The 27335-nt window shown below is 37.4% G+C and overlaps 1 protein-coding gene across 1 annotated transcript in view; it reads left to right on the top strand.

Moving 5' to 3' along the window:
• PIK3C2G (phosphatidylinositol-4-phosphate 3-kinase catalytic subunit type 2 gamma) overlaps positions 1-27335 on the top strand; it is a 205220-nt gene that overhangs the window by 57698 nt on the left and 120187 nt on the right. The window contains exons 13-18 of the mRNA XM_030480440.1: positions 2132-2327; positions 4609-4731; positions 7985-8116; positions 15674-15788; positions 17516-17646; positions 22916-23104. Coding sequence (XP_030336300.1) covers positions 2132-2327; positions 4609-4731; positions 7985-8116; positions 15674-15788; positions 17516-17646; positions 22916-23104 — 886 coding nt within the window. The remainder of the gene's footprint in view (positions 1-2131; positions 2328-4608; positions 4732-7984; positions 8117-15673; positions 15789-17515; positions 17647-22915; positions 23105-27335) is intronic.

Genomic DNA, 27335 nt, shown 5'->3' with positions numbered 1-27335 from the left:
CACTTTGAGCAGATTGGAGCCAGGAAGTCTCCTAAGTGACTGTTTTTCCTTCATGTAAATAGTGTAGTATTTTTCAGATAAAGTAGAAATAGTGGTTCAAATAATAGTCCACTAATGTGCTCTTCTGGACCTCTTAAGAAGGGTTTATGTATATGACTACAGGTGATTCCTTGGAATATGAAAGAATTCAGTGCAAATTAAACATTTCATTTGGAAGGTTCTAAGTTATTATGTGAACAAGAGAACTGGGTGTGAGAATAAAATGGTATTCTGGGGGAGAAGTTTGAGCAAAAGGCTTATTCAAAACAATTATGGTGGAGGATAATGAATGGAGAAAATACTAAAGAGAATAGATAAAAAGATAATTAAAACAAGTGCTAGACAGCAAAGTATACACAGAGAGTAACCGGATTGAGTTTTCTTAAGCTGATAGCCTCCAAAATGATTCAATTTTCATGTTATAGAATCATATAATGGTTTGAGTTGGAACGAACTTTAAAGATCACCCAGTTCCAACCTGCTGCCATGGACACCTTCCACTAGACCAGGTTGCTCAAAGCCCCATCCAACTTGGCCTTGAACACTTCCAGGCATGGGGCATCCCAGCTTCTCAGGGCAACTTGTTCCAGTGCCTCACCACCCTCACAGGGAGGAAATGTGGAAAAGGATTACGACACTGTAAGGTTGTAGCCAGTCACTCATGAGCGTAATAATTTGCTGTCAGTATTTCCGGTAGCAAACCCCACTATATGTCAAACAGTTTTAATTTTATGTATATCTCCATTGTTACATAGTTAAAATTTGTCTATTATAAAACAAAGACTGAAATAATTCCTTTGCACTGTTTGCAATGCATTTGGTGACTCAGTAGTTCTGAGTTTAAAGTCAAAAGTTCAAAGAAGGGAAATAAAATTCCAGACCTAGGATACGTTTTTTTGGAGACACGTCTGTCAGAAAACTGACACAGCTAAGTCCAGTGAATTGTGGTGTCTGTATCTGATGTCAGAAAGGATTCCTGTACCTATCTTGAGTATAAAAAGCTAATATAAGTCTCAGGTTTCCTGTTCCTGGGAATTGATTCTTTTATTTTTATTCTTCCCCCCCCCCCCCCCCCCCCCCAGTAGACACTATTAGATTGATAATAGCTGGCTGCATAATACAGTGGCCAGACGAGCTTAGAGAGTGTGTCAGGAACTGTAACAGAAGATGAAAGTATGTTCTTGATCATGGTGGAATCCATGAGTTAGAGGTGTGGGAAAAGAAGAATTTGGGGTACTCCTCTTGGAAGACAAATCATCCTGATCCTAGAATGATACAACATACTCTGACACTTTCTCTCTCTACTTGTCTCTTGCCTGAGCAATGAGTGCCTGTACCAGCTCTCTTCACTTGATGGAGGCTGCAGGGCTGGGGATTTTAATTTACGCTGGCAATCAGGCAATCCCTAGCTGCTCCAAAAACACAGAGAGAGGGAAGATGGATAAAAGCCAGTAATTACAGAAAAAGAGCACTGCAGAGCTGAAGCAAGAGGAAATAACATAAAAGTGTGATATAAATGAGGGTACAGCCTGCATATATATCCATATGATACATATTTCAGTGTCCATTGTTGTATAATGTTATCGCCACTCTATGACCATCTGAGTGCTGACTATGTCTGATTGTATATATTTTATGACTTGTTTGCATACAGTTGCAACAGCTTTATAGTCTTAAAATCTAACCAGTGCCTTTTCTCTGTTCTACTGCACCATTGCCAGTTCCCTTGAACTAAGTAGCTACTTAGCTGCTGAAATTACAAAATACCTACATAACAAAAATCCTTCCAGCACAAAATTTAACACACTAAAATGGCATATCTGAGGCACACACTAATTTGCTGTAGTTTAAAATGCTTGCTTTGAAAATGCCTTAATTTGAAAGCACTGTGGTGAAAGACTGTTAATGATACAGAAATGAGCTAAGGCTGGTTTGAGAAGCACAGATGGCTAATTGGCTTCAGTTGGTAGGTTATGTCATTTTAATTAAATTTTATTAGGAAGTGTTTCAGGGCTCTAACTGATGGTTTAAGATAAATATGGTTCTTTATAAATGACCTATTTCTAACCTTTATTTCTTTCTCTCCTCTCAGCATTAATAGAGGCTGCATTGACTGAGCTCTCCATGGCCATCTCTTGTCTTATCCATGTTTACAGCAGCAGCTTTGATGCAAATTTCCAGCTTGCCAGCATACCTAAAAGCCTTTCATGTACAGACATCAGCCTAGATTCCCAGCTCAGCTTCACTGTATATGCTGCCCATAACATCCCAGAAGCCTGGGTGAACAGGTAGGAGGAGATCCAGCAGGTCTTCACAAGAAGAGGTGTTGTCTCTTAGATCACATATTTTTCAGATACTAGACTACATCTGTTGCTTTGGTGATAACTCCTATATTAATGTTAGAGACTGAAAAAGTGGGTGTATCAGTCAGTGAGCAAGAGAGTGTACTATAGATGTAATTAGCATTAGATGTAATTAGCAGTTTAATGGAAATCTGAGAGAATTTGCATTACATAAGGTAATAAATACAGGACTGTAATCACTATGTTGATTTTCAGATGGTTATACCATTCCCACTGTATTTTATGTTTTACCAGAAAAATGTGAAATTACATATGGCCTAAAGGCCGCTGATGACTTGAATGCTGTGTTCAAGTATGTGGAAATGAGAATCTGTCTTCCTCCTTAATTTCCCTTTCCAGTCGTTCCAGTATTCATAGCTAGCATGGACTTCTTAACATGGACTGCTGCTTGAACACCTGCTTTCCTCAAATACTTTACTAACTTCATTCACATGCATGCTTCCTGTTCTTATTACTGCACTGCATGAATTCATGCTGGCTATGTCACAGCTCTCATTTTTGCTTTCCTGAAGGTCACATTTTATGATCTTGCTGCTGGTCATAATATATATTTTAATATATATTCCTGCATATAGATATGTATTATGAGTGTTAGAATTTTGACATCTCTCACTGTCTGATTCATTGGTGTTTTTTCTACACATACCATTATGTGATAAATTGCTTTCTTTTAATCATTTGGGATAAGGGAGAGTGCATTGTCTTACATTTTACAGAGTCATGCTGGTGTCCTGTCAAATCCATCTCAAGTTCACCTTTGTGGATTGGCTTTTTGTCGATTTTCATATTTATGCTCTCAATTTCTTATTCCTGTCTTACTGTCCTTGTGAAAAAGATAGGTATAGACATTACAAGTTGCAGAATAATGTTGCAAAACTGATTACCTTTCTTTCTTTATTGTATTTTATTCCTTCTTGTTTCTTTTATCAGTTTGTTGGTTTATCTCATTTAAATCCCAAGCACATGTGCTTATTTGCTGCCAGTTGCATAATGTTGCTAGCTTGGTGTTTGGCTGTATTTCTTTCTGCAGCCCCCCAAAAAGCAGATTCCTATCTGTATCTGGGTGATAAGAAGTGATTTTTGGAACAAGAACATAGAGTCATGCCTTTGAACTCGCAGGGAGGCTACCCTATGCAAAATGCTCTACAAAACGTGAAATAGGTTGAAGTGCATGCACTCTTAACAACCTGTTTGACTTCAGGCGACTAAAGCATTGTATAAGCATTAATCTTTCTAAAATTAGGTCTTTATGCTGCATCAGTCAGGAATATGTCTGTATATTTTGTATTAATACTTCTGTTTAAACAGCAATGCTGAATCATTTGATTGTATTAAAACCTATTATGTCCTGCAGTATCCTCCAACTGTTTGTAATGTTTATACTCTTGAGGAAAGATGCTATATTTAAGAGATCTCTTCTGGAAGAGATCAGACATTGTTTCTGTAAATAAGACAAAGCTAGTCACCTTCAATCTGCAAGTGCTTCAAATTTCCTGTTCAGATTTGAGTCTGTTCATCATTCCTGTATACAAAGTGGTATAAACCTGAGAGTGGCAGGAAGATCTGGAAGTTACAAGAATAATTAAGAACATTAGTTAATCATATCCTATTCCTCTGTTTGACTAAAATTTTATAAGATTTCACTAAGAAGAATATGAAACCAACAGATAGTCCCAGACCCAAATTATACTATGAAGCTATAAGGTTAAGTATGCATGTGAATGAAGTTAGTAAAATGTTTGAAGAATGCCAACACAGAGGGCTTTAATGCTTCTGTGCAATGAATGTATAGTATCCCTTGAGTACTAACCTGTTTTTTACAGATCGGAGAAGTTGACTATAAATAAATTTACTGTTGACTGAAGTTGTACGATGAGCAAGTTGTAACACTTCAAAATTTATGTCCAAACTTCCTTTGACTGTAATAATGAAAAACAAATGAGTCTTAGCGACAAAAACATGGAACAGAATCTAGGTGTCTTCAGTACTTTTCTTGAACTCTGGATATAAAAAAAACCTTCAACCCAAAATAAACACATGCACACCCCCATTAATATGGGATTTATTACTTTAATTACTTTTTCATGTAAGGGTAGATCTTCCCAAGGTTCCGAATAGTTAGCCTCAAATTTACTGTGCATTGCATTGACATGATACACTGCAATTAATCTTTTTTTTTTTCCCCTCTCCTTTTTCCTTTTTGTAGCTACAAAGTTTTCTCTTTTTCCTGTTCACTAACTTACGCTGGAAAGACAATATGTCAAGTGAAGATACGCAAAAATATGCCAGTTAAAAGATCTTTCTTTTTCCTGATTGGCTGGAACGAGAAGTAAGTTTTGGACCTGTGATTGATATATGTTTGCTGACAGATTTTACACGTTTTAAAAAAAAAGTAAAAAATGACCCACATCTTAATTATGGATCTTCTTTTGAGCAGATTAAATACATGTAATTCAGAGTATTCTGCAAATACTTGGGGAGGTGCGAGTGAGAAAAGGGTGGGATAGCCAGAGGAGTCGTTAGAGGCATCCTGGAGGAATACTGGAACTGAAAGGAGATGCAACCAAAGGCTGTATTTCTGTCCTCTTTTGAGGACTTCTGCCCTTTGGAGCCACCTCTAGTAGGTATGCAGTCCAGCTTGAGAACCTTTGTAATGTTTCTTTAAGGGTTCTCTTTTTAGAGGGCACAGGCTGTTGTGGTGAGGAGGTTTCTTATAAGAAGGATCTGCAGTTTTAAAATGAGGACCTTAGTTTGAGACTGGAATTTTAGAATAAAGGCTACCCACTGCCTGTCACCTGCTTGTCTGCTTTGAGGAAAATAATTCCATTGAAAAGCAAAGCATACACTCAAATTACGTTAATTTAAAGCAATGGGATGACAAAAAGAGTATTTGTGATACATAAGAGAGAATAAATACACAATTTTTAATGATTTGGTGGTAATACTGTATTATTCCAGCTTCCGAAGCGTGTTGTGTTTATATTTACAGTCTTTGAAATTTTTGGTATTTTACATCACTGTTTATTGTATTCCAAATCTGAGAGCATCTTGATTACATTATAATTGAACAAGTCGTCTGAAAGTGTTTTCTTAAACTATAATTGAATAGAGAGTGTAATTCATAACTTCTCTTTGCCTTTATCTATGACACAAAACAGTTTGAGGCTGGTCAGATGGAAGACCTTTTTATGTCAAACCTGTTACACCTCTACATTATTGGATATTTTGCATAGCTTTCTTGCATAGCACTCCTGAAAAGATATAGGAAACGTAGTATGTCTGCCCTATGATAAAGAAACAAAATGGGTGCATTTCTGCTAAGCATCTGGATTAGTTCTTTTAGGTGCTCTGGTGCCTCAGTTGAGTAGGTAGAGTTTGAGTGTTGAACCCTCAATCTTTTGTATAATTGGAAAGTAACTGTTCTCCTTGTGTTAAAAACTGAACAGGATCATTCCCATTTGTGCTGTAGGAATTATCACCTTGTCCAAGAATTTGTTTAAGTACTATCTTCTGGTACGTATGGGCAGATATAATTGAAGTGTAGGGGAAAGATTTTATTGCTTATGAGTATTTTTGGCTTCTTTTGACTTATTTTGTCATCAGTTTCATTTTTCAGCGACTGAGACCTCTTAATTTTCTTTCTTTTGTCTTAGCTGGTTGTTCTGAATATATTCCACCATTTGCTCTTTTTCCATCCTGTGTAATTTATGTTAAACCTACAGACTTGAAATATGGAATTAACATTAAGCTTACCATTCATCACCTCAGATACTTTCTTGGCATTGTGTTTCCCTCTTCTCCATATTTTGTTTGGCCTGTCTTATTTTGTTTATACTCTCTCAGGGCAAAGCCTGGGTTGCCCCAGAGCTCTTCTCTGTTGAGTGCTTTTATGATATTAGGCCCTTGGCCTTTTAAGCCAGCTGTATAACTTTATCTAACATCTGTGAATAGCACAGTGAGTAGCTTCTCTGTTCTTCTGAACTACTGTTGAAATTGTTCACCCACAGGGTGTCTTATTTCTGGCCACTGTTCCATTTCCTCTTTCTTCTTCTCAGTCATCCATTTGATGCAGCCTCATGCGGTCAGAAAGGATTATACCAACTGGGTAAGCTCATATACGCATTAATCAAAGTTCTTAAAAGCAGTACAGATATTCCCTTTCTCTGTGTATCACATATCACTGGAAGGGAAATTCTGCACATCCTTGGCCCATGCTTTAACTCTTGGGATATATAAATCTTGTCAAAGTTTCCAGGTTCTTTTCCTACTGGTGTACATCTGGAAATACTATATATTTTGTTCTAGGGAACCACTGGCAAGCATTTGCTTTCTGCAGTGAGGATATTGTGAGATTTTTTCATTGCTCCAAGTTCTCAGAGTGTTAACAATTGTCTGTATTAGAAAATGCATGTCTCAATTTTTTATTTTTGTCTCTTCAGAGATTTAACAATGCTTTAAAGTTAAGCGTAACTCCTTGTTGAACAGTTTTATGTAACATAGGCAGAGTTGTCTGCCTGTAAGTGAAGACAGAACAAGCTATCTATGTAGCATGTATAACAGTTCAGTTTCCCAATAATTGCTTCTAACTAATTATGAGTGAGGTAGAGGGCATGAGACAGGGAAAGCAGAGCTGAAAGTTATAAATAGGGACATGTGGGAAGACAGTTGAGAATTGCTTCTCAATTCTATTCATGTTAAACAGAAAGAGTGGGAAATTGCTGTCTTGCTTTGTTATTAAGAGAAAGAGGTATGCAAGTTTGAATAATTTCCAAATGTTTAGAACTGATCATCTCAAATTTTGACACTAATGCTAATTTGGAGTACTTCAGTATTTCAGCTGTAAACCTTCTGCTTTCTTCTTTAAGTGGCTTCTCAGTGCATCCAAGGAAATTTTTCTGAAGCCAATAGAATTTCGACAGATTTGGGACTAGAAGCGAAATCTTATGCTAATTTTCCCTTACACTCTTACCTTGTCTTATTTCTGCTACCAATAACCCTTATGTTTTTCAGGCTATTGTACTTTTTAAATACCAATTTCTACGTTTGATTACTGCTTGAGTATGACTGTACCTTTTTAAAAATGCCAAGGGTCACATTGTTCTGCCAATCTAGATTGAATATCTGAAAATTAAATGGTTTCTATATGATTTAAATTTATCTTATAGCTTGTTTTCTTAATCTCAAGTTTATGCAGATCTTCTTTTTTCCTCTGAAGACACAGGACAACAAATAGCTATTGGTTTACAGGGAATGCTTATTCTGAAGTAGCCCCTCATTGACAAGGTAATTCTAAAGCAGAAGTTTAACAAAGCTTTTCCTACCTTTGTCAGGTCTAGTTGTTGCCACTGAAGTGAATGACTTTTTATATGCCTCAAGTACTATGACCCAAGTTAATGGTTAGCAGTACTCATCAGTGTGTTGAAGGGATCTGTCAGTTGTGTTTTCCTTCCAAGCGCAATTCTTGTAATTTATAGCTTGATATCTGTGTTAAGGCATCTAAAAAAAGTAGAAAGAACTCACTTGTGGTAACAATGCTCAGTTTTTAAAAACTTTTATTTTTCTCTTTTCTGATTTTCTTTTAGAATCAACTTTCCTCTACGCATAAAGGCTCTTCCAAAGGAAACTATGCTGACAATAAAACTACTTGGAGTTAACAGTGCGTCTAAAAATACGGAAGTGCTTGCTTGGACGTGCTCCCCATTGTATCCAAAAGAGTAAGTTCAGTTTTGTATGATAGCTTAAGAAAAGACCATTCTTGACTAGTACTGCACTCAACTTGGGAGAAATATAAAAAGACAAAAATACTAATTTCGGGACCTTCCTGTAATAAGACTGAGACAGTCAGTTACAGTAAACTGCTCTTGATGTGCCAGTAAAAGTCCCAAGCATAAGCTTTTCTTTCTTTACAATACACTGTTTTTAAACCTAGCTTATGTAATTGTTTAATACTTACCAATAAAATTCCCTAGGCCTGTTGAAAGGCCTTGCTGTACCCATTCCTGTAGCTTTGCAAAATCCTTCTCAGCATAGCCTCTTGTTCACGATGGTTGGGTTTCTTTCAGTCTGCATTCCGATCTCGCACCTATTCATTCTGCTCAAAGTGGGGCAGTCAGTGAATGCCACAATGAACACCTTTCCCTTTACACACCACTTTAGAAGCTTTCTCCTTTTTTTTAACCTTTTCTTTCTATACGGCACACAATGTAACAGTGGTTTAAAGATGCCGGTAGCCTTGAGTGTTTCTGCAGCGATGCATAAACAGAGATCTAAGGTAAATTTTCTGCAGTGCTCTAAATATAAGTTAGAAGCACTGAGACATCTGAATTTAAATCAAGCCTTTACAACGGTACTGAATTTTTATTTAGATACCCTAGCCCTGCATGCCCTCTGGTCAATAGATGGATACCTTGAAGCTCTGCAAGTTTCTGCATTAGCATCCACCTCTAAGCTGTAAATCTTTCCTCATCTGAGACATCTCCATCCACTTCTCCATATGGTGGCAATCACCATTTAAAACAAAACAAACCCAAAAAATCTGATTGCATGTATGAATATGTTTGAAAGACCTTGGGTTCCATTGAACTTTAAAGCTGAGAGATTTAAAACACCAGAAAATAGGTTGGACTTGGCTAGAGGCTTTTTCTGTCTTTTCAGAAGAAAATTCAAGGTTACTCTGTTTAGAAAAAGAGAGCATTCTTCTGTGTCCTGGTGATTAGAGGACTTAGCTTGAAGGAAGGAAAGAAACATGTATCAAATCTCTGCTCCAAGGATTGCTTGGGCAATTTATTCAGTGACCTTTCTTACACAGTTAGTCTGAAGTAGAGCACATCACTCTTTCATTGTGTGTGTCTCAAACAAAAAGTGCATTATGTTTATTTTGAGTATTTCTACCATCCTAGTGCTAAGGGGTAAAATAGATAGAGGATCTTGGCTGAGAATCTAACTTGAGGTGAAGTGATAAGATGTCCTCTTCCTCAGCAAGCTGAAATGTTCTGAGTACATTCAGAAGCAGAGCATTAGGCACAATAACTTCATTGGGAACACCTAGACACCTTTGCAGGTAACTGGGATAGACAAGAATCCTGTTCTTGAGGACCTCTGTTGTACTAGAGGCTTTCTATAATTCAAATCCCAAGGGAGCGATTTTTGGAAGATCTGAAAGCCTTCAGCAACTTGTAATATATATATATATATTTAATATATGCCATTGGAGCAAGCATGTTGATTTTCATTAGGTAAATCACCAAGTGATTTGAAAATTTTACTGAAAAATGGCTCCATTCTTTCCTGGTACACACAATCAGCACAAGGAAGGGGATAGAGGGCCACTTCTCTTTCATCTGCTGTATAATTGTAGAGATCATTGCTGAAATGACCCTTCAAAGCAGAAATAAAAGTTCAGTTGTTGGGGAGGAATGATTTAGGAATAGCATGTTCAACACCCCCTAATATGGTAGCTGTGTCATTTACAATTACAGTAATTACTAACACAAAGAAGCCTAAATGCTATTTCCTCTTTTAGCCAGCCACAGCTCCACAGAATTATTCATTCACCATGATTAAAATTGATAGTCTGACTGGTTTAAAAATAAGGATAGCCCTGAAATTCTTTCTGAAATGTGAAATTTGAAAATATCTGACCATTCACCCAGCCTGCTTTTCGTTTTCTTTGGAAGATGAATATTTATTGGTAAACTAGCTCTCAGAGTTACCTACTTAGGCAGCAGCAGGATTAAAACTGTCAGGTGATTCTTAATAGGTAATGCTATCAGTTAGTTGAAGTAATTGAGAAGCAACAGTAGGACTTTGAGAGGCTGTTTCCTGCTCCACAAAAAATGTAAAAGTTGAAGGTTTTTATTTTATTTACAAACTTTGTGGAAAACATAAACTGTTTGCAGTGAACCCGACTTCACTACCCTTGCTGCTGGAATGTAACTAAACTTGAAGACTTATTTCAATAGAGTGTTTCTTAACTTGAAAGTATGTACCAAGAAAAGATTTGTACCTATAATGTCATGCTAATGTTTCAAGAATACCTTATATTATTGCAGAGATTATGGTATTAGGGTCCCTAAAGGAACAAACTTTGTAAATGTCTATGAAGAGATTAAAGAAATCCCACCAGAAGATCTTTGACAAAACATTTCTAACTGGGAAAAAAACACTTTCTCAAAAGAAAACTTTCGTTAGAGTTGAATTTGAGTTCTAAAAGGTCTTAACATTCTTATGTCTAGGATTTAATCTATAGGGGAAAGGACAGAAATAAGCTCTTTGAAGAAGCCAGTAACCCTGAGGTGGTTGCCTGGGTCATCAAACGTGCTTGTTCAAATTGTTGTCCCAGTTGGTCACTAAGCCGTTCTTCTCAGGGTCAGCAAATACGAGGACAGAGAGTGGCTTCTTTTTCTCTATTCAGATGCCTGTTTTTTTAATGAAAAAAAAGAATTGGAAAAAGAAAATAAATGTCAAACATTAAAAAAATACTGCTCCTCATTTCTGTCCCATTATATCTTACTCTGATTAAAACCACAGGAATTCCATGCAAGCTGGTTGTGGTTTATGTTAAAAAGAGAAGGAAAAAATAATTGTCAATTTTGGGTTTTTCCCAGATGTTACTTAGGAATCTTGATCTTTGATTGCCTTAGGGCAAAAGAACACTTTATTTTAAAGGACTCCTCTCTGTAAATTTGATATCTATTTTCTCTTCCAAAATGCTTATTGTCATTGTATGTCTGCTTCTCTCTTTTACACTCTTATTCCTTGTTTACTTTGAACTGTAGAATAAGAAAATACAACTTATTTTAACAAACAAAGTATACAAATTCCTTTCATGTGTTTCAAGAAGTGTGAAGAGTTTCTCATGCTTTTGGGCAAGATCGTGTCAAAGTCCCTTGCCAGGGCTGTAGCTATTTTTTTTGAGATTTTAATTCGCCAGTTCTCTAAAAAAAATACTGACTAAGCACAGTGTATGAGAAATATATAATAAAATAGAATCAAATCCCAGCTGTTTAAATAAAGAATATTGCTTACTATTTAGCATTTCTTATTGCAATATCTTCTCCATACCTGGCCCATGTTGAAATGACACAATACCTAAAAATATTCCCAAGAATTTGGCCTGTTTACTTTTGGTGGTGGTTATTGTTAACAACTTGTCACTGAACAGATGTTTAGTGAATTTCAAATTTGCTTAATTTTCTGAATTCCAGTAATATCTCTCACTATTCTGACAGTTGTCTTGCAAGTGATTTACAACATGACTAGTTGATGGATATACAGGGCAGCCACTATACTCAGTATCAAATGTGATTGAGATTGCTGCTTATCAGCTTTGCATGTTTCTGTACAAATAGTCTCAGTCTTTACAAAACTGACTTCCTGCAGATATTCTCCAATCTTTGCCTAAATATAATTGTTCACCTTGAAATTATTGCTTGTAAACTTATTTTTTAGCTTTATGTTTTGGGGCAAAATTAGGAAAGAATCAGGAACATAACTGGAAATTTGTTCTAAAAGTCTGGAATAACCTGATAATTTTGTATTTGCTGTATTTAGCACCTTCAAATTTATGGAAGTTATCTAAACTAGAAACTCGGGGGATGAAAGATATGGTCCTTATAAATGTCTGTAGGACATTTAGCATTACTTTGCAGCTGAAAATTGTATCTCTAATTCGGATTTTCTATAATTCTGAGAATAAAATATTTATTTCACAGTATCATTCCAATTCAGAATTAAGACTTCTTGGGCCACAAGATGTGGGGGTTTTAAGAGCTTAGCAGCTTTGAATTTCCTTTAAATTTAAACACAACTCTGAATTTTTGAGGCTTATAACGTCAGGTTTGGGGATAATTATGTTATTTTTACACTACATTTTGTCCTCATTTTCCTGGTATATGTGGTCTAAGCAGTCACTCTAATGTTATATGTTCTTGGGAATTAACACAGTAATAACTGTTGTAGCTGCCAACTTGTCCAGTAGATGAACCTCCATATCCACAGTTCTCATCGTTATCAGGTAGCTGACTTTAGTGGGCTTAAGTCAATGCCAATAAAGCCCTTGATGGTGCATCTATATCAAGAAGTCTTATTAGACAGAAGAGGTGATTTGAAAGGTGTTTGCAAGCCAGTGTGCCAGTTTTCCATTCCTTCGCATCAGAAAATTGCGTTTGTCTCTTGGGCTGAATAGTTTAGTGATCCAGAGCTAATGAACAAATCAGAAATCCATCACCTGGGGCAATTTGGGAGTTGTAATGTCCCTCACGTTGCCCATTGCTCTGACTTGGCTGAGTCTAACACCACCGTTTATTTTGAACCGGTATTTCCAAATCAGACAGAGCAAGCAACAAACATTTCCTCTTGCTGGGTATGGTGAGGGATGTGTCCCACATGACTTCAGAACACAGGTTGATTTTGTTAATTTAGGATAAAACTTGAGCTGTCCTTAAATAGCAGCATCGTCTTCTGTAATAAGGTGGGAAGCTTATTTTAGTTCCAGTAAAAAATGAGAGCTGGGAATCTGTGTAATTCCAGGGCTTTTCATCTGCCCTGGTTTTACACAAGCATATAAATAAATAAATGGCAGTAGGCACAGAACAGCACTTTATTCACCTTCTGATATGCTTGATGCTGAAATTGTTACATGGAAGGCATTGTCTGTGGCTGTGATCATTATACAGTCTTCACAAAGGTCAATATCACTACCCTCACCTTACAGGTGGAAAAACTGGCAGGCAGAACAGAGAGTGAGCTACCTGAGCTCATCAACAGAACCAGGTACCAAAGAGAGGAATTTGCCTGTTCTATAAAGGTTATGGTTATCATGTTCATGATGCTACCTCCTTCGTTTTACAAATGGATCCTGCATGTTCTCCTGCTTCTTCTTCTTTTTCGAAAAACAATGATGCATCTTTTAACTGCTTCATTCACCTTCATGGCTGCTGTTATTGTTCCATTTTGTTCCATTTGTGTGTTCAAAAGCAGACCTGGTTGTGAAGAAGAGTCCCAAGATTGCTAGGGAAAACTGTGCCACAAAAACAGACACTGTGTTTCACAGTTGTTGATGCTGCTTCACATCTTTTAAAACATGCCTCCTGTGTTTACAGACTAGGCTTAGTCCAAAGACTGACTTACTGATGGAAGATACATAAGTTGTTCACTTATTTGTAATGTATAAATTAGGCTACTCTATATACAAGGCATAAATATGTGTCTAGTTTTAGAAACAAATCTGTACTGTCAAAGTAGTTTAATGTCCTTGGTTTTACTCACAGTCCTGTCATTTGCTTTAACATGTGAAGTCTTCTCAGTCCAGCAAAGACTGGCTTTACTTGCTGTTTCTCCAGTTAAGGATTCTGAGAACCCACCTGCCAATTCTTCCTTATCTTCCTGGAGAGTCTTTAGCCACACCTGTACTGGGTGCAAATGAGTTGAAATAATGAGCTCAGGAAATGCCTCAATTAAATGCACATGTACAGTGCCTCTGAGGTCTGTGCCACTTCTTGTATCTGTCTATACAGGTTTCCCAGGAAAAATATTCACTCTATGTATTCTTTTTTTTAAAGCCCACTGTAGTTTTAGAGTACAATATGAAAGTGATTAGCAGTAATGAGAGCTCAAAAGGGTAATTTAGTCTTTGTATTCATTTGGTTCTTGCTACTCCTCTCCCTTTTGACAGAAGTGCCAATTAGTTCCAATTATGATGTAAGCCTCTGTCAACAAAAGAGTGGTTCAAGAGATTTGACTCATTTATTGAAGGTCATCTGAGTACACATCACAGAAAAACAACTTTGGATCACGATTGATTAATTCCACATTCACATTAGTGACCTAATTGTGGAAGACTTCAAATCACACAACTGCTTTCCCCCGAGTGCTCTTTTTCACATCACAGCTCCTTTTTCTACCTCCATTTCCCTGCAAATGTACCTACAGCTGCAAAAGAAACTTCAGAAAATGGTTGCCATTAGTCCTCTTAAGCTGTGTTTTCACAATAACATAAAATATTTGCACTAACAACATGAATAGCTTGAGAAAATAGAAAAATTAGCTCTGAATTAGTTTTACAGAGTGTTGATTATAAAAATGACTTTGCAGGAATTTCTTTTTTCTTCTTCAAATGAGTTAGCAACAGTTTATTTCAGTTTGCAATTCAAAGGTACTTTGATACAGCAGTACTGCAAACTCATGCTGGGATCAGAAAGTCCATCCGGGTTCTCTTGTACACCTAACATCCTCATCTCAGGTAAAAGCTGCACACTCAAACCTCATCTATGTGGCTGGCTGTTTCTGCTGCAATGGTCAGCAGAGAATCTTGGCTCATTTTCTTGGTTGTTTTGACTGAGCAGACAAAACAAAATTTTTTGTCAGTAAAAGAAAAATGTTGAACATAATAAAATTTCTGATCTCATTAAGCATTAAGATGTGGACAAATTAAAGGGTAAGCCCAGTGTACTGTATCTTCCTATATTTGGGTACTAGATTCTTACTTCCAGTGGATTAGTTATGATTAGAGTTTATACCTGAACTTTCTGATTTTATTCAAGTTCTCTAGACTGAACTTTGTTGACCTGCCAAATCATGCTGGTTTTCTTATCTGCCGACCACATGCATGCCTGTTTCTGATAAGACTCATGTACATGTAGCACTCAGACTGGTACTTCAGACCATAATCCTTCATCTGTCTAAAACCCGTATGCAGCGCATACAGACAACTACCCCACTCAAACTCCTTTCAGCTATTTTGAGGCTCTGATATCATATTCCCTTTTCCCTGCCATCTGCACATAAAATCAGCAAGGATCCTTCAAGGTTGCAATAGGTTGCCATGAGTTTCTTCTTTTTGTGGAATAAATGTGTACCTCTCTTCACCTTATACAGTGTGTTGACACTTCACAATCTTTGATATATTTGTCCTCAAAATTAAATCTTGAGATAGAAATACGGTATTATCCTTATTTCACACCTAACTTAAATGGTAAGTCCTGTCACACAAGAAGTCAGTGGTAAAGTGCAGAGCTGACCTAGAATGTCTTGGCAGCGTGATTTGTGTCATGATCCCTGCAACTGCACAGATACGGCTATAGCAGTGAGGCCATCAGTATGCAACCTCTGCTTATCTAGGCCAGTTTTTTATTAGACGCATAAATATAAAAGATTTGTTCTCCTTTTGCTTGTTTTTTAAGCTATCCAGTTTCATGTTCTTTGATGTAATTTCAATAAACGCTGTTCACCTTGTCTCCAGTACTCAATGCAGTAGTCTGTGTGCATTGCAGGCGGCTCATTCATGGAACTGTGCTACTTAGCATGACATTGTACAGCACACTTACAACAACGATGATTACCCCAGGCATCTGCAATACTGATACACCAACCTCAGTAACACTGCAGGTAAGAAAGCGAGAAAGCAAAGAAAAGGGTTGTTTTCTAACAAAATTCAAGAAAAGGGTTGTTCCCACAGCTCATCAAGACATCACAAATTAAAATTTGTGATCTATTTGTAATCTATTTCCATTATAGCTGCTCAAAGAGAGCATGTTAATCTTAATGGATGGAAGTCTGTAATTCTGTACAGTGGCAAATATGTATGATACTTTCCATATCAAATACTGCCTCTGAGGGCTAGAGAAGGTTTTTGAAGGGTAATTTTTGTTGGTATAATCTTGGTTTCAGAAATACTTTTGACACAAAATAATAACTTTGGTATCTGACTTATAACTGCCTTTTCAAATCAGAGCTTTTGTTCCGAGTTCTGTTGAATTGCATGCCATTATAAATGTAACATACAGCTTGCAATTAGACTGAGTAGCATGAGGGATTTGTAAAGGAACTGGCTACAAGCAATTGTCAATAAGCATCAGTATAGCTCTCTCTTGATGACTACATGCTGAGCACCCACTCATTCTGGGTAGAATGGTGCTCACAATATTGAAAATGCATTAGGTCTGCATGGTAGTTTTGTCACCTTTCCAGTTTAAATTAGCAACTGGATACTTCCAAGAGCAAAGCCAATTGTTTTCTGTATTAAAAAGCTGAATGTTCACAAATGACATGTAAAAGCAGATACTACAGATAAATGAGGCTGGCCTAAAAATAGCCTATTTTTAATAGACAAGCAAATGGGAATTTTCTAGTCTGAGAACTTGAGTCAAAGATGGTGTCTTAAAATAGCTCCCCCTATTAATAATGAAGGGAAGTTGAGACAGTAAATGACTGTTAATTTCTAATGTCTCTCTACTGAAAGAAACGGAACAGGAGGATCTCTCATTCCCTCCTCTTTGCTTTCAGTTATTCCCATGCATGTGACAGTATCACAATCTGTGAACATGTTAGAAATGTCATAAAGATAGCTTTTCTGATGTGACCGACAAGACACATTTTGTATGGAATAACTTTGTTAACCTTTAGAAAAGTGATGCAGTTCTAATATGTATATTCAAAAAAATAGACACACATGACTATGGTGTACATTAATTAAAAAAACAAACCAGGAAGTGCAAATTGAGCTGAACTTGGAAGAACAACCTAAATTTTTAGCTAAGTTTATACTAAGATTATCAATCACCTCAAGCTTTTTAATTTCGGTTCAATGTTTTCTTTCTCTGTATCTTAAAAACATTTTCCTAAATTTCTGACAGCTATATGTAAGTGTAAAAATTGAAAAATTAGTAGATGCCATAGAATATGCATAAAATTTAACATCCAGAAGTGAAATCAGGAATCTGATTTCCATCTCTTACACTGGAATCTACATTAATGAAAGATTTCCATTTAAGAACCATCTCATTTAAAACTGAGATGGGGGGGGGGGGGGGAGAAAAAAAATCTTCAGCTTTGAGTTCATGCGGTTTGAATAAAATTGGAATACAGTGGATTAAATTGTCCCAGGAAAGTTAGTGACAAAGCTCGCAGTGATTTTCATGAGCTGAGTTTATCGTCAACATATTTAAGTAATATATACAGTGAACATCCTCAAAGAATTATCCCCTCTTCTTTCCCTCATATTTTGTGTGCTTCTTGTACAAATCCAATAGCTCATTTTTTGGCAGTTGTATTTGAGAATGAATATGGCTAAAAGGACTTCTGACTGTTTTGTTTTGTTTTGTTTTTAAATAAAGATTGACTTTCCAGAAACTAATTTGGAGTTCGTTAAACCTGAACCTGAAGAAAGAAGAGGTGATCTTGAAGAGCCAACTGAAGACTGTCTGAAGCATATTGTGAGACTTTCGCAGAGAAGCTCTGTCTTGCTGTAAGTTGTACCCAGCTAGCCCTGCTGATTCTTGGCTTGCTATACTTAGCTTATTGATCACAATTAAATGTACTGAATTCTATAAAAACAAAATTTTCCTCTGAAGGAGTTTAGCTTGATTGATTTGAGAAGTAACACCTCTAAATGGGAGAATAGATTACAGCAAAGCCTAAATAAGCCCCTGGAGGTAGCAGTGTATTTTACCAGTTTAGAAAAGGATTGTTATTCCCTTTCTAGTACTATATCTTTTCACAGCTTTCAAGAGAGAAACTAATTTTTGGTTCAAAGCATAAGATTTTCAGGTGATGCTGTAAGTCTGTATTAGCATAAGCAAGAATAGCTTTGGGTTCTATGAAAATCAGTGTCCTTTAGTAATAGTATATTTATACGTCAGATATTGTAATTAAATGGCATATGATCATTAAAACAATCTATGTCAAGTTACAAGCAGGGAAAGAAGTATGGAAGTTTTAGCAATTTCTAATATCAATTAGGATTATGTACTGTGTATAATACTTTGGATATAAACAGAAGGGAATTGGGAACACAGCTGCTTAGAGAGCCATTGTACCAATCACAGTTCATTGTGTGAGCTAATCATTCATCAAAGGCCAAAATGTACATTATTTATACAATAACTAAATAACTTAAAGCCACATCAGCCATCCCAGTGTGATACGATGTATCTGTTAAGAAGACTTTTCTGAGCTGATTAGTATGTTGGTTATTTTGGGGGAGATGGAGGTGGGCTTTAATACATTTCTTTTAAAATAGACAAGAGGCAAACTTGCTGGTTTTTTTTAAAGTTTACTTCAACTTTTTCAAGAAATCTAAAGCTATTTTTATTAACCATGGGATCTGTGATTTGTTCTTTTTTATTTTATTCTTAAATATGGATGGGAAGTCAGTAGTTTATTGCTAATAGCCACTGTGCCAAGGCACTGGAAAGGTGCCAGCAAAATTTCCACCTGCAAAATGTACTCCAGAAGTGATTTAGGGAAATTCAGACCAATGCATCTGGCCTCTGTTCATGGTAAAATAGTGGGTTCAGTAAGAAAGAATAAGATCATGAAGCATTTGGCTAAGTATGGAGTAATTTGTCAGGAAAGAGCCAGTGTGGCTTCTGTGAACGGAAACTCTGTCTCACCAACCTGTTGCTATCTTAGTAGGTTGTCAGTGGGTGCATGGACATTGGGGATGTGGTGGACATAAAGCATTTGGATGTTAAAAAGACTCTGCTGATGTTCCACATCAGACTGTTAAAATACTTTTTTTCCATTAAAAAAATTTCCAACGATGTATCCAAACATTATTGTCATGGTATCTGAAGATCTTTTCTTTCCTTTTGTTTCGTATGTCAAGAAAAATAGGGGAATCTAGGTAGCTTTTTAGTAGCAATATGTCTGTATGCTGACGTTTCAGGCTTACCAACCTCAAGTGTGATTCTGAAATAAATGGGGGTCTGTGGTTAGAAGGCACAAGAAACCTTTCTCAGGCTGTTGGAATCCTTCTGTTCATTTTACTTAAAGGAGAAGGGGAATATATGAATGGACAGAAAATGCTCTCAGTCCTATGGTATAAAAAGAAGAAACAGTAGTTATAAACAGTCAGCTGCATGGTTAACCAAAAGGCTGTTGAATCCAGTAGTGTTATGAATCCAGATTCAGTCATTAGGGAGGTGGACTGTGTATACCTGATAGGAATATCAAGAAATCAGCACAGGGAGAAAGCAGTACCTTACCAGCACACACAGACATGCAACACTGCAACAAAATGGACAGCACAGCCTGATTCTTTTCCTCCTCTTCTCTGCCTGATCACAATCAAAGTCTGCTGGTGGAATATATACCTGCATATACATATAACATACATACACATATATATGTTTTTATATATAGTATCACAGTAGTGATTTCTCAAGTATTTGTGCTCAGATAGTCTATCCACTAGCTGACCCCAGGTCTCCCTGTTCTCCCCAGCTGCTGGCACCCAGACATACAAGCCCCCAGAGTTCACAACCACACTTGGTTTGGTGCTGGTGCTTGGCTCTCTTGTTACACAGACATCTGTTTCCTCAGTAGCTGGTCCAGATATGTGGCCTTCCCAGTAGCTGACCCTCAGACCCCTGTCTTTGGTAGCTGGCTCAGGTCACTGAGCCATGATCAGCCAACATCTCTTGGCTGTTGATTAGTGAAGAGATCAATGGGACTGAAGGAAATTAACTTCATCATATGGCTCTTGTGCTCCTCACAGCCGTACAGTGTGTGCTGCTTTGTGATCTTTGGCAACATCACCAAACCAGGCAAGACTGGGGGGACCAAGACCAAGAGAACTCATTAGTTACTGCCAGCTGGTTTGGCTGACTTCGGGAAACATGTCAGATGTGAGCCTTTGATTCCTTTTAGGATTACTGCGTTTGAAATACAAAGACCAGAAAACTAGCCATCTGATATAATGGCTGCTCTTAGAATGTGATACAGCCTGCTTGTGTTCAGTGGCTCCCAGTGTAAGGATCAGGAACTGGTTTGAAGTCAGGAAGATGACAGTCTTGTTTCTGCCATCTTTCTTTTCTTCATTCATTGCTTTTCTTCTACTTTTTTCCTCTCTTTCAGCTTTTTGGTTTTGTTTAGGGTTTTTTTTCCTTTTTGTCACTTAGCTGGTAAGAGTCTAGTTTGCCTACCAGTGGTCATGAGTGCACTGTTGCTGTGAATTGTGATTAGAAATGCTACTTCTGAAAGGGGAGTAGTGAAACGTCTTAAAAAATTGCAGTGATGCTGCACGCTTTGCTAGTCTGTTCACAGGAGAGAAACTTGCACGTGAGAATCAGTGCTGGGGGACAGAAATTTCCATTTCCTGCTTTGCTGCTCTTTCCTCTTTTGCCTTTTGTCTTGTTCTGATTTAGTACTGAACATGAACAACAAAACCAGCCCAGAAACATTTAAATTCATGTTTGCTGTTTCCCCATTAAAAAAAATAATTAAAACCAGCTAACAAAGCTTTTATAGAAGCTATTTCTTTCATTTAGCTAGAGGGATTAATGAAGACTTTTAAACTGAGAACTACTGAATTATTTAAGTTTTAAAACTTTGTTTTTATTTGTGTTGAAAAGAAAGCTATGTATTTTAATATAGCTGTTATATGGAGGGAAATCTAGATACAACTCTACCTAAAAAACCAAACTGCTTTTTTATCAATAGAGGGTTTATAAACATCCCTATTGAGCCAAAGAAGTGTCCTTATTAGCATAACAATCTTCAGATGCTATATGTATGCAGAATACTTTTGCCATCTATCTTAAATGTCCTGTTACATGTGTTACAACTAAGAAACTTAAAAACTAAAAAAACCTACACCCTACCATCTCTGATCTTTAAAACATGGAAAGAGAAAATGGCATTGCCTCTGGAGTAAGGTCAGACAGAGAAATCTGTTATTTAGAAAACCTGATACAAGGATTGATTTCTTATCTCCCTTTGCAAGCTGAGTAGAGGCTTTAGCTGCTTTAATCTGAACAACAGATTGTCTAGTTTGGAGGATGCTGTTTGAAAGCTTAAATCTCTGTTTAAAGTCAACATATAAAAGGGGTCCTTTTGCTGAACTGTCCTGCAGTATACCATCCAAATGCATAAGATAGCCAGACAGGCAATAAAGTCTCAGACCTACTTTTATCTCTTTTTTGGTGTGTGACTTCTTCACACGAAGACATTTATTGTCACAATAGACATGCTGTGAATTCTGAAGCTGTTACTTGAAATGGTTAGCAAAATGACACTTTCCTTGAAATGGTTACTGAAAGTCGTGACAGAATTTGTATCACAGTGAGGTTCATCTTCTGGATACATTTATGAGCTTATTCTCCTAAAGGAAAGAAATAAACATTCACTCTTGTGACAGTAAAAAACATGCCTATCTTTGTACCAACACTCTCCATTCCTAAACGCTTGGCAGTTCAAAATTGCAAAGAAAAGTTCTCTAGTGCATACGGAGCCAAAGCAACTCATTGCTATGAGTTGTGAAAGCCACAATCTCAACAGAGCTGGATTAAGGTATTTTTTGGCGAGGAATGTCCCAAAACATTGTAAACAAAAAGAAGATGACCTTGAAAAGAATGTAAACACTTGGATTTTGAACCCTGCTTACACATCTGGATGATGAAATGCTTGACCAGAAAAAAGCTGTTTGCTTACTGCCTTCTACAAGGTTTCTCACACCTTGCTCTGAAATATCTAGGTCCATTTAGCTATGTACTTACGTAGATGGATGACCGATCTGGTGAAGTATGACCAAGAAAACTGATGTTCCTCTTGATTTCAGTAATGATTTGCGTGAACTGGAGATCGGTTTGCAATCTCCAAGTTGCTGTTGAAGACTCTGATATCGAATGAAGGAGATTGTCTGAGCCCTAGGATCTAATATGCATGAGGCAGGCATCTGAATTGCTGACAAATCAGAGGATATATAGCAAAAATTAGTCGGAGGCATTTCTTACTATGTTGAAATACAGTGTGATGACTGACATTTATCAATGTCATTTAGATATCTAGTATCTCTAGGAGGAATTTGGTATTGAATTCTTTTTTGTAAGTAAGTACAGCGAAGCTTGGCATGGTAGGCCTTGCAAACAGATGCAGAAGTTGCTGGGAGCTTTCTTTCCTTTTTCCAAACTCATAATAGTGCTAGGGATATAATCACTGTGTGTGTGCACATGCATTCATGTTCTTGTGTATGTACATGGATGTGCCTAAACTCTATTTTAAATATGAATACACTAAAAATAGACATACCTGCACTAAACAGTCAAAACAAGGGCAGGAATGAAAGCTATGGCTTGCAGTGTTGTGTGTCTAGTTGTTATGTTAGTTTGTTAGAGATGATGTGTAGCAGATGGATGTAACAAGAATTTATCTGGTGATAACTGCACTTTTCTTTGTCTCTGTCAGATAACCCCAGTAAAAATAAACAAACACCACCAACAACAGAGACAGTAGAGAAGAAAAATGAGACTGCTTGGAAAGTGAAATAACCATATATGTGTGTCTTTTGACACTTCATTTTTATATGACCCAAGGCTGACAGATTCAGAGTATAAGTATCACTTTTCTTATAAAAGCTGGTCTGCAGAAAATGATACCCTACCCCAAGGAAAACAAGTACTTAGCCGAAAAGCAGTGTACTGTGTGACTGGGCCCCTCTGTACAATAACATTTGTTGCTACATAAAGCTCCAGGTGGTTTTAATTTCAAACTGAATTTCTAATTTTCTCTTCCAGTCTCTCAGAGCAACAGAAAAGAATCTTATGGTTTTATCGTTACTACTGCAATAATCTAAATTGCTCCCTTCCTCTGGTACTGGGCAGCGCACCCAGTTGGGATCGAATGACTGTATCAGAAATGTATGCTGTGTTGAGAAGGTGGAGATTTTCTAACCCTCTGGAGGCACTTGGGCTTCTGACCTTCAGGTAAGCGAAAATTAACCAAGTAGGAAAATAACAATAAGCAATTGATCACATGCTGATTAATTCATCACAGTAGCATACTTTGGTTCACTGACTGCGCTTTTGGTTCTGTCCCTGTGTCAAAATGAAGATGTAGTTGCAACTCTTGTGATGACCTTGAGCTGAGTATGCCAGCCATGCCTTCCTGGCTGAGAAGGTTTTCTGTTTCTCAGGATAATGAAGAGTATTTCATTCTCTGTAGCAGATTCAGTCAGTTTCTGGTAACAAGAGATCAGTCAAATACTTCGCACTTACATAGCACTCCATATCTTCAAACAACTGTACAGACATGAAGCGACTAATGGGAGATAAGGAGGACTGGAATATGCTTCTAGATTATGACACCGTGTAAATACATACAGTTCCACCTGTAACCTATCTTTCTGATGCAGATAGGATGAAACTTTGAAGTCAGTTCTCCACGCTTTGAATAAATTCTGTTGTGATGCCTTATGTTCTACGTTGACTTCTTACGCTGGGAGCTGATTGTTGGAAGGCTTTCTTGATGCTGGCAATAGTCTTACCTGTGATGTAATAGCAGATGTCAGGGGACAGAATCTGTGTCAGCAGTTACATTTCCTCCAAAAGCTTGAGAGGTATTGTACATTAAGTGACCTACCTCTGAAAATATTAGACGTTCAGATGAAAAGGTTGAGCAAATTTGGTTTATCAAGCCCTTACTTCTCTGGGTAAGCACAAGCTGCACCAGCTTTGCAATCTCAGTTCCAAGTTGTACATTTAGAAAAAATTCCTCATCTAAAGCTTTACTTGAGAAAAGACTATATGTACCTCCATGTTATTAAAAAGGAGTTATTTAATAATGTAAAACTAACTATAGGCTGTCATTTCCCTCTAGAAGTGGTTTCCTGAGAATACCTGTGTCTCAGGTTTATGTCTGAACTATTCACAGTTTCACATGTTTGCGTACATGTCTTTTTATGTTTAGTGGGAGTGATGGAAGCGAAGATCGTGAAAGATCAGGTTCCAGAGCGTGTTATTGTTACCTTATTTACCATTGCTAAATTATTAGAATCCATTTCTATTTTCTAAAAGAGCCATAGAAAGGAGTATATGGGCCGTGTGTTTTCTTCCACAGATCAGAGCAACAAGAGATTTTGAGATTTTTTGTCAGAGCATGCCAGGCTTTCAAATTAGACCTTTTGTCATTTTTTGTTTCTGTGTATGGGTGGCATTTCTGCAAATGAAGAGCTGGATTGTTCTTTGAAGGTGCAGCTCTGCATCAGAGTGTGGTGCAGAATATCAGTCCTGTCAGGTGCTTCACGGGATATTTAATATGACTCAATCTGACACAGAGCTTCTCAGTGTGTAGTGGATATAGAGTAAACAGTTCTGGCTACCGCAAAGATTGCTGGCATGAAAAGATGGGAAGACGTCATCACTTTGTCTCTCCTGGTGCCATCACTGGGAGTGGCTGGCACCTGCAGTCATGCCAAAGAATAAGTACTTCTGATCAGGATCTTAGCTGGTTTGTCCCTTTAGTTTCTTTCTTGCAAAAGATAATCAGTCCAGTTTTTTTGCTTCATGCTAACAGTATAGAAAGAAGTTCTGGATCACAGTGCAAATCCTCTTAAAAAAAAAAAAAATTCTGCCCTTCACATATCCACAATATTTTGTTGGTACATGAACAACTGGGAAGCTAACCTTCAGAAACAGAGGGATTACATTTCTTTAAGGATGTCTAGTTTCAGAGATGTCTGGGTCACATGATTTAACTGCTGAGAGACATGTATATGCAAATTGACAGAGTGGGTTGAAAGAGAGGAGTACTTCCGTATAAATGTATTTCTGAGGTTTCTTCTCTTGGTTCTCTTTTTCTCAAATTTCAGTCATTTTGAAAAGTAAAGTAGCATTGGATAGGGTCCAACTTTCCTTCACCATTACCTTCGCTAGCTTTGGACTGTGGGCTCTGTAACGAGCTGTTTTTGAAGGTTCATTCAACTCTATCCTGTATTATGTTTGGCACTGACAATTCATCAATTCAGTTCCTCACTTCTATCATCCATGAAACAGCTCTCTGATTTCTTGTGATTACTGAGACACAGCTGAAAGATCCAAGTTCATATAAAACATGAGCAGAATATAAAAGAAGTGCTCTTTATATATTCATGTCTATTTTAAGGACTTGTGTTACCATCAGTATCAAGTCATAGGTAAGTAAAATAAGTTAGAGCTGATCTCTGTCTACATCTATTGTTAACATAATGCAAGCATGCAGGAGCAGCTGCAGTAAATCGGCACAAAAGTCAGCCTAGTGCATTCTGTCTCCAATGATGGCCAGCAACAGTTAGGTAGGGAAGACAGTGAGAATGGGTCATAATGACACAGTGCTGCTCTCCCACTTCCAGTAACCTACAGCTCAAGGAATTCCTGAGACAGAATTTTTAAAAGCCCTCTTGCTTTTTTCTTCTATGACTTTTTTCAAATAAAAATTGGTTCCACATAAACATTCAGCTTTCAGAACATACTTTGCCAAGAAGATCCACAGTTCAGCTCTATGTTGTATCGTTTCTATGTGCCACAGTTTGCCACGTTGTTAGCAATACTATAAAAGAGACCAAGATTTTTCCAATCTCTCTGAATTTTGAATGCTTCCTTTGCTGAAACTTCATTTTGCAATGCCTTAAAGAGAACATGAATTTCTCCTGCAGGCATGAGCTTACTCTTTATGCAGTTTAAAGAGGGTACTCAAAATCACTAGTCCCTTTTGCAAGCCTTGGGCTGGGGACTCTAAATTATCCTTTTTCTCAGAGCAAGAAAGCAGCATCTGTCCTGATGATTAAGCTCAAGCTTACATTTGCAAGGATAAAGAAATGAAAATCACTGGAGGCGTTTCCTCATTGCCTGGGTCAGAAGACAGCATCACAGAGCTTAGGGGGAGGTATCATGGCCCATCAGATCAAGCCCTGTTGTCACGCATCTGTATTAGAACGCTCTTTGCAACTTTCTGCAACTTCTAAATTGTATTGTTTACTGCACAGTTAAATGTACAGTTTAATAGATGTTTCTTGTTCTTTGAGCGTGTTTCTCTTGCTTATGCTCTTACGTTTTGCAGGCACATCCCAAGGCAGCCAAATGATAACATACTCATTTATGCAGTGGAAGGGAAGAACTTTCATAAATTAGAAACACAATCATGGTACATTTCACAGATAAATTCAGTAGCAACCTTGCATCCAGTACTTGCAGTAAGTGCATTGATTCTTAAAGCTGCAGAAGCCAATGCTTAAAAAAACGATTTTCAAAAACAGTGAAAGCTTCTTTAATCAATAAATACAGGATAGAGAGGATAGCTGGGGGAGGAGGTGCTATCCAGGCAGGGGGATGTGTAGAAGATTTAACACTCTTAGTTTTACCTCTAATTTCAGGGAAGGATGATTATAAGCCATTGCCTGAAAAATAGAATTTTCCCCAAGGCAGAAGTTACAGAGCTGGTCCCTCCTACTCAGCACTGCTTATTGGTGCCCTGTGCATTTTACCATTGACTTCACTTACTGAGTTTGGTAAAAAGCCAAGCTTTAATGGAGCTAGAGCTTTCTTTAACTGTATTTACATTGCATGGCACACTAGCCAGGGAAATAACACCAGTGCACTTGTTTATTCAGTTTATTTTCTTCATGACAGAAAGAAACCAAAGGCAGTGTTAGAAATGCCATCACTTATGATGTGCTGCTAACATGCTGATATTTCGTATATGTATAGGACAACTGTACTTACAATTTTTTGTCAGGTTATCTTGCTGTTCAAATTATAAAAAATGAAAGCCTGAATATATTCATTAACCCAAATAGCAGAATGTTTTCTCCAACTTTGTTTTCTGGCACATCTAAAGTACATTTGCAGCCCTGTGAGATATTATGGCTAGGAATCAGGAAATCACACTAGAATCAGAAAGCAGTCACTGAAGAAGGTATGTAATTTTCCAGCTTTGTGCATGGCTGCAAGCATTCTGAAGAGAGAACTTTTTGATGTAGACAGTGGAGGTGAAGACATAGCCTCCCTGGTAGGCTTAATTTTTTCCTAGAAACTTCCTGATAAATTCTAACTTTGTCATGGCAAGTGCACAGGAAAAGGACATGCCTTTAAAGCCATGTGCCAAATCAGAGGATTTTGAGATCAGACATTAAGGTGTCAGAGGGGTTTTGTACTACCTCACTTAATCCCTTGTATGGAATAG

This window comes from Strigops habroptila, chromosome 3, assembly GCF_004027225.2.
Source record: "Strigops habroptila isolate Jane chromosome 3, bStrHab1.2.pri, whole genome shotgun sequence".
Taxonomy (NCBI): Eukaryota; Metazoa; Chordata; class Aves; order Psittaciformes; family Psittacidae; genus Strigops; species Strigops habroptila.
This window is presented reverse-complemented; position numbering and strand designations above follow the sequence as displayed.